General features: G+C 43.0%; 1 protein-coding gene across 3 annotated transcripts in view; it reads left to right on the top strand.

The window, feature by feature from the left end:
* Positions 1 to 8,235, top strand: part of Mcoln3 (mucolipin 3) — a 36,915-nt gene that overhangs the window by 27,456 nt on the left and 1,224 nt on the right. For all 3 annotated transcript variants that reach the window (XM_004639292.2, XM_023699068.1, XM_023699067.1), the window contains exons 10-13: positions 4,861 to 4,962; positions 5,060 to 5,182; positions 6,141 to 6,347; positions 8,011 to 8,152. In XM_004639292.2, the coding sequence (XP_004639349.1) occupies positions 4,861 to 4,962; positions 5,060 to 5,182; positions 6,141 to 6,347; positions 8,011 to 8,145 (567 nt within the window). In that variant the 3' untranslated portion in view covers positions 8,146 to 8,152. The remainder of the gene's footprint in view (positions 1 to 4,860; positions 4,963 to 5,059; positions 5,183 to 6,140; positions 6,348 to 8,010; positions 8,153 to 8,235) is intronic.

Below are 8,235 nucleotides of genomic sequence, written 5' to 3' on the forward strand. Positions count from 1 at the left end.
AGCCTAACCTTGCCTAGAAAGCAACATTTTCCCCAAAACAAAACTCAAATTGAATAACTAGTACTGTTTAAACTAATCTTATTTATTCTTCTATTTTCCCAGCCTTTACACGACTAACTGTGTTGGGTCATGTATGAGCAGGTTGTGACACAGGCAGAGTCCAAATGCAGCTAAGAAAGGAGCTTCTCTCTGTCTTATGAAATAGCAGGGTGGGTTTTCAGGTCAACACCCTGCTCAACTCCATGCAGTCGTTAATGGATCCGATCTCTTATTTTGCTTCGTTTCCATCCCTCAAAAGCTCACTGCCAATGAGGGTGAGCTCACAACAGGTTGCAGCTGCGGCCTGTGGAAATTGGAAACACCGTCTAGTAGAAGCTCTTCCTTCTCTGGTGGCCTTGGCTTGAAAGTAGCAGTTCTCATTTCTGTTCCCATTCCCATGGTCAAACCCAACTGCACGGAGAGCAGGGGCGAGGCGAGGGTGGGCTTAGGTTGAATTTGAGCAGCTGCCCCTCTATGTGGCAGGAGTATGCCATTCAATTTTAAGGGTGAAAAGAAGGACTTAGGGTGACTTGTGGCAAATCTTTATTTTTACCAACCTCTGCTATTTTTATCCTCAGTAAGCCCTTGTGATGTCCAACCATCTTTCCTCTGTCTAGATCACTCATCCAAATGGATAAACATTTCATCTCTTCTAGAACTTCTGACACTCCTTCCCATCCTCACTCTCAGCCAATGAATGACTGTACTTCCTGTCTTACAAGAACAATAGGAGGAAAATCCTGGAACCTCCACTAACTCCTGCTTCACTTTTCTACCTATAAGCATCAGTGGCTACTGATCATCTTGTTACTGTGAATACTTTAGACCACTGTTCTAGACCAGTCCTACCCATGTGCCAGCTGCCACTCTCCCTTGCTTCCCCAAGGGCATTGCTGTAGCTCCTCCTCCTCTCTCTGGAATCACCAGGTCCCCTCTCCTTACCTGCTGGTTCCCCTGTTACATTTTTCCTCTCTCCGAGATAAAATCTCAGTCTTCATTTCTTTCTCCAGTTATTCCCCTATTTTTTGCTCCCTCGTATATAGCAAAAGGTCTCAAAGAAATGATCTTAATGTTGTGACTGTGCTCCGTGCCTTCTTCCTCATGTTGGGTCCAGTCAGGCTGCTGTGCCATCCTGCTAGGTGCAGCCATCAGCCACTCATCCCCATCATGACCCAGGAGCAGCTTCTCATGCTGCCAAGCAGGCTGTGTTTCAGACCTGCTCTTTCGCTGGGCTGTCACTGACCTGGTTTTCCTCCTAACTCACTGGCCGATCTTCAGGTGTGCCTTCCTGGTTCCCTGTTCCCTTGCTGACTTGTGAGGCAGTACTGCTTCAAGGTGCAGTACTTGGGTAGCCTCTCTTCCGCCGAGGCCATAGTGACATCATCCCATCTCAGAAAGATGATCTAAGAGGTGTCTGTGTGTCAGTGATTCCCAAACCTATAGTTCCAGTTTGGAACTCTTCCCTGAACTCCAGACCCAAGTATTCAAATGTCTATGCTGCATCTGCACTTGGACTGCTTAATCTGTCAAATTCAAGATAATTAAAAAACCAAAACCAACCAACCAAACAAAGAAAAACCACCTAAAGTCTCCAGCTCCACAGTTCAAACCTGCTTCACCTATAACCTTTCCTGTTTCAACTCATGACAACTCTCTTCAGTTGCTCAAGCCAAAAGATATAGATTTTTAATTTTTTATTAATTTTATTGGGAAAAAATTACAATGAGACAGTTTCAAAACAAGTTGGTAGGAGAGTTACAACAATTAATACATTTCATATTGCTGTCTTTGTAGTAGTCATTCATAACACAAGATGCAGACACAGTATCCTGTCCAAACACTATTAGTACACATCTTTCTTCTTATTGAATTAAGAGAAAGTGGCTATATATCTATCTTAACTATTTTGCATATACAGATACAAAATTGTCCTTCATTTATATCTCCTTTTTTGTTTAGTTTTGTCAGAGATGGGTATCCCATTGCCATCCAAATATTGTAGGTGCATGAATTCAGCAAAATATTCCAATATAGTTCAGTAGTTCACAATAGTAGTGGGTTATCCACTGGACTGGCAATGTCCTAATCTGTTGACTTGAGCCTTCCACAGCTCTGCATATTAACATGGCTTCACTTTTCATACATCGTTTCTATACTTTTCTGCTGGATGGTTAAGACCAAGATAAAGCAAGGCCTATATATCAAGAAATGTAACTTTTGTATCTGACAAGGTCAGTCAAGTCCCCTCAGGACTTATTCTGAAATCCTGTACCGCACTTTGTAGATCCTTTGTCAGTGTCAGTCATATGGGTGAGTCACAGCCATTGCTTGACCAATTTGCTCTCTGTGAAAGCCTGAGAGAATGTTTTCTCTCCATGTGACTCTTCTTAGGCACACACTACATCATCAATCACATTTCTCTGTGGCCCCATAATCTTCTTGATCAGAAAATTTGTGACACAACTGAGTTACATGATGTTACAATATAGGTTCTCCTATGTCCTGAGTCCTCACTGACCTTGAAAGGCTAGGGCCAAAATGATGGCTGTCCATGCAGCTCTTCTTTTTCTCTAATTTTTGGTCTGCAAACTTAGGTTGTTAACCCTTCAGAAGAGAAGCTTATTATTACAACATATGCAGTTGGGTTTAACCTCACTATCTGTCTGAATATCAAACATCTTAGGCATAAGATAGAACATGTATTTTCCATCAAGTATTGATATGTTAAACTTTAAGTCTCTACAGAATATGGAAAAATAATTAAAAAAATAAAGAAGTATTTTTAATAATATGAATAAACAGTTACATATTTTTACACAGAAATTTAGAAATCTAACCATATACATCAATGTCTTATGACATTTTTTTCTTGTTTTTTTTTTCATTTATTACCCTTTTTTTAAAAAAAAAAATAAACATTTACTTGAGATACAGTCTGGCCATAATTGGTATGTCATGATAAGCAGTACATATTTAGAAGACCAGAATGACAGGCATTCCAAGCATGACCCTACTATTACACATTGCTATCTTCAGTGAAGTCGCTCAGTTCACAGGAATCAGCATATATAGTTAGTCAGGGTGAGAATCCCACCAACTAACTGCTAGTTTCAACAACCTGCTGATAGCTCTCAGGATCATTGCCTTACCCATCTTTTGTGTATAAATGTATGGCTTTGACCCTGTCCTGTTCTCTAGCTTTTCTCCTTGCCCTCTTTTCATTGTCTAATCCTCAAATTCTCACTTTCTTTTTAATTGTATTATACCTTTCTATTTGTATTTCTTCTTTTGAGTTCTTATACTAGGGAAACTATACAATATTTACACATGTCGGTCTGGTTTATTTCGCTTATGAGTATATCTTCAAGTGGTATCCACTTAAATATAAAGACTTCAAGTTTATCATTCTTTATAGCTGAGTAATACTCCATTATATAAAAATACCACATCTTTTTCATCCATTTCTCAGGTGATGGGCATCTTGGATGTTTCCAAGACTTGGCTATCACAAATTATGCTGCTATAAACATAGATACACATATATCAGTATGATATGACATTTTCAGTTCCTCCAGGAAAATTTCCAATAGGGGGATAGCTGGCTTGAATGGGATTTTCAGTTCTTCACTACCCATGTCTCCCACATCTAATCCAGGAGGAAGACCTATAGTTCTACCTTTAAAATCACCTCATTACTTCTATTGTGCCCAGCTCATCAAAACCGTTAACAGCTCCCACTTACACAATGTCAGCAGCTCCCTGTCTCCTCCCATGACCTGCTCCCCACCACAATGGCTCCCACTGAGTCAGGTCACCCTGACCCCAGTCAGGGCTGCAACTTTCTTTCTTCCTCCTCCTCTTCCTTCTCTTCTTCCTTTTCCTCCTCCTCCTCCTCCTCTTCCTCTTTGTCTTCACCCTCCCTCCTCTGTGTACCAGGGATTGAACCCTGGGCCTTTGCACTGAGCTATAATCCCTGGCCCTTTCCAGTTGCTAGGTGGCCCAAATTGGGTTTGAATTTACAGTCCTCCTGCCTGAGCCTCCCAGCATCCTGGGATTACTGCCTAGCTCTATTCAGGGCTTTTTAATCTTGCAAACATTCTGGGACAGAGACAAACTTGCTCAGCATGTGGGGTCCCCTCTGCTTCCTGCCCCTGACCTTTATGTCTCCCTACTCTGTTGCTCACTTAGGCCAGATGCACGCTCTTGCCAAGCTGCTTTGTGCCCGAGCCTTTGCCCCAGCTCCTCTTCCCCTTGACTTTTGCTTGCTCCTTCGTCCCTTCCTGCTCTGCTCATGTGGCACTCTCCGTGGAGCTCTTCACTGATTCCCCTGTCTCAAAACATAAACTCATGGACTGGCCAAATAGTTTAGCAGATTAAAGTGCCTGCAAGCAGGTGCAGGGGCCAGGAGTTTAATCCTGGGACCTGCCATGCCGGCCCCTCTCCCGCTCCCGGGGCACGCTGAGATGGCTATTGATACTGGGCACGGTGGTGCGCGCCTGTAATCCCAGCACTTGGGAGGCTGTAAAAGGAGAATCACTACAAGTCTGATCTAATAGTGAGACCCTGAATACCCTGTAGACCCTTCCCTAAAATACAAAAACAAACAAAACTGAAAACATAAACTCATACCCATTACAGGCCCCCTTTTCCTTTCTCCTCAGCACTTGCTATCAGCTAATGTACCAAAGCCTCATGCAGGCCAACTGAGGACAGGGAATTGTGTGTTCACTGAGTCATCTTAGTGCCTAAAAGAGTACCTGACTCACGGCTACCCAATCAGTATTTTGTGCTCTTTAATGTATCTTTTCCACTCCATTTTAGAGTCTCACAAGCTATGATGTCTGCAGCATACTTCTTGGGACGTCCACCATGCTTGTGTGGCTTGGAGTCATCCGATACCTGGGTTTCTTTGAGAAGTACAATGTAAGGAGTTCCGCGGACGTCTGCACTATTGCTGCTCAGTGACTGCACTGTCTTGGGTGAAGCGCCAAGGGGTTTAACGATGTCTCTTACTTTCCAGCTGCTCATCCTGACGCTTCAGGCCGCGTTGCCCAACGTCATCAGGTTCTGCTGCTGTGCCGCTATGATTTATTTAGGCTACTGCTTCTGTGGGTGGATCGTGCTGGGGCCTTACCACGATAAGGTACTGAGGAGTTACTTTTCTCCTGTTATCACTAAGCTTTAGAATAGAGCTGATGGCTCCTTTATTATTATTATTATTTTTTTTTGAATGGACTTCTTTTATTCTGTGACTCACCCTTAGAAACTCCAATGTATCAGTTGCCGTGTTTCTAAACTAGTAAAGCGATATCAACTTAAGAGAATCATTGATTTGCTGGGTTACTTCCAATCTTGTTTGAAAAATTTCAGACAGTTAAGTTCTTTCTACCACCAGTGAAGTCAAGTTTAATTAATTCCATTAGTATATGATGTGTTAGAATGGGGGTGATGGGTAAGCCCTATCAGAATGTAACTTTATTTTTAAAAAGCAGTATAGAGAGAAATGTGTTGGATTTTTAGTCTTTTTTTTTTCTTTTCTTCCTTTTTTTTCTTTCTTTTCTTTTTTTTTTTTTTCCGGTACCGGGGATTGAACTCAGGGCCTTGTGCTTGCCAGGCAAATGCTTATTCTACTGAGCCATCTCCCTGGTCCCCTGGATTTTTAAAAATTTTGCTACCAGAGCGCTAGTCTTGATCATCATGCATTTGCATACATGAAATGAATGTTAAAAGGAGACATTTGAGTGGGCGGGTTTGGGACCTGGGCGTTTCCACATAGGCATTTCAAGGGTCCCAGTCTGTGAAGGTACAGGAGAGGAAGGGGGAAGGATTGACTTGGAAAGTCACTGAGAGTACAGGACCCTGCCCCTTCGGCCTGCCTTTAGGCTGCCTTAATGATTAAGAAAGGGCTGCTTATCCCAGGAGAAAGGAGAGCGGCTTGTGCAGGCATATATATCACAAAGCAGTGGCTTGTGCTGCTTCACATTTTTTTTGTAAAGAGTAACTTGGGATACGTAGTCTAATTTTTAATATGTCACAAACAAAGGTTTCTAAGGGGGGAAAGAATGTGGAAGAAAACTCCTCTTTCTGTCTTCTTTTTCCAGTTCCGTTCTCTGAACAGGGTCTCTGAGTGCCTTTTTTCTCTGATAAATGGAGATGACATGTTTGCCACCTTTGCAAAAATGCAGCAAAAGAGTTACTTGGTCTGGCTGTTCAGCAGAATTTACCTCTACTCGTTCATCAGCCTCTTCATATATATGATTTTAAGCCTTTTCATTGCATTGATCACCGATACATATGAAACAATCAAGGTAAGTTTGTCATAAGTAGCAGCATTTTTGTAGAGTTGTGTTCTAACAGTGAAATTTAGTAGCTAAAGTCAGGAAATCGATGGGATGTTTATTTGTTCAGGATAGAGAAGGACCTCAACGTTAGAGCCTGGGAAAGAGAAGCGAAGGAGAAATGCAATTTCCAGAGTGTCGAATCGTTTAAGCAATGGTACTTTTTCAAGTAAGCTTTTCAGTGTTCGTTAAAAGCATAATAGTAAACAGGTTTGTGGTGAACAAAATAGATGCCACTGTGGAAAGCCAAAACTTTGAGGGCTTCAGGAATACAATTTTTATAAAGAAAAATTGTCCCCTTCATTTGGGATGTGCCATAACTGAACACATTCGTTTCTGCGAGCGCCAACCTTAAGGCCCAACCTCCAAAATAGTAGAAAGGTTGGTGTGTTGAGTATCGGTCATGATTGCTTTGTAGTCAGAGATCTGCTTTTAAATGCTATGCATTTGAAGTTTTTAAAGCATGGGAAGGCAGAATAAACATCTCTATTTAAATTCTACTGACTTTATACTTTTAAATGTACTGTTGAAGTAGACACTTCCATTTAGGGACCTCTCCCTCTGGGAATGAGACTGCTGAAACATTTTGCCATGTGATTGGTCCAGCGCATGACGAGAAGGCCGTGGGTTGGACTGGATAGCAATGTAGACCTTGCTCATGAAGCCTGGGCTACAACTGCACTCTTACTGAGCCATGGCTTAGGGACTGACCATCCTCCTCATTCTCTGCAATACTTGTTTGACAGATAGGCACACTGCTCCCCAAGGGGACTGGGAAAGAATGTAGACGAAACTGTCCCATCTCTCCTTGTGGTACTCTCAATGTTCATGACCTTTACCTCTACATGCAGAGAACCAGGTGTCACTCAAGGGTGACATCCAAGATCTCTAAGAGTAGCTGTAGATGACAAAGGACTCAGCCTCCTGTTACAAATATTAGTCTCTTTCTCTGGGCTCAGCATACTTGCCAAATGGTCAAGTTAAGTGAGTTCTGATCTTTTCTGGTTAGGGGCTGTGCTAGGGATCTCAGATCCCAAATGGCTATGCAACAGGTCCCTTCACCACACCTGTCTGCCTGGAGGAGTGACTGCAAAGGCTGTGCAATGGGAGCTGTGTCTGTGGCCTTCGGTTCTCTATCTAGACACCTGGGCCATCTCAGAAGTGCCCACAGCTGTGCTGAGGTCATTCAGAGAAGGCTAAGATTGTTCACTCGCAGTACCTCTCCCGCAATATCTCATTAATCTCAGTCAGTTGGGTTTCATCTAAGGAGCTTGATTTAGCTTGGCCTGGAAGTCATGATGTGAGAGGGCAGAGCGGTGACAGAGGCTTGCAGATGGAGGATATGGCTGGCTCAATTCTCCTTGAAGACACCCAGATTCCCAGTGCCCTGCCGTGGCTATAGTAGACCCAGGAAAGAGATGAAGCAGGAAGCCACACAACCCCAGGCCTGCTTCACCTCAGCCAAAACTAAGAAGGACCCAGAGGCTGCATCTTCTGAGAGTTCTTGGGAACCCTAAACTGTGGCTCTGGGGAAAAAAAAAATCCTCTCCCTTGCCAAATGATCCATTCTGAATTTGGAATACTGCTGCTTCCAAGGGGTTCGTTAATGATGGCTTTTCGTTCTTCTCCGCAGCACTACCAACAGAATGGCTTCCCAGAGACAGAACTTCGTGTGTTTATATCAGAGTGCAAAGATCTACCGAATTCTGGAAAATACAGATTCGACGATGACCCTCCAGTGTCTTTATTCTGCTGTTGTAAAAAGTAGTTATCAGGGCTGGAGAGATGGCTCAGTGGTCTAAAGCACCTACTTGAAACAAGCTTGGCAATGCACAGGGACCGCGGTTCAATCCCCCAG

This window comes from Octodon degus, unplaced genomic scaffold (assembly GCF_000260255.1).
Source record: "Octodon degus isolate 3935 unplaced genomic scaffold, OctDeg1.0 scaffold00109, whole genome shotgun sequence".
NCBI lineage: Eukaryota > Metazoa > Chordata > Mammalia > Rodentia > Octodontidae > Octodon > Octodon degus.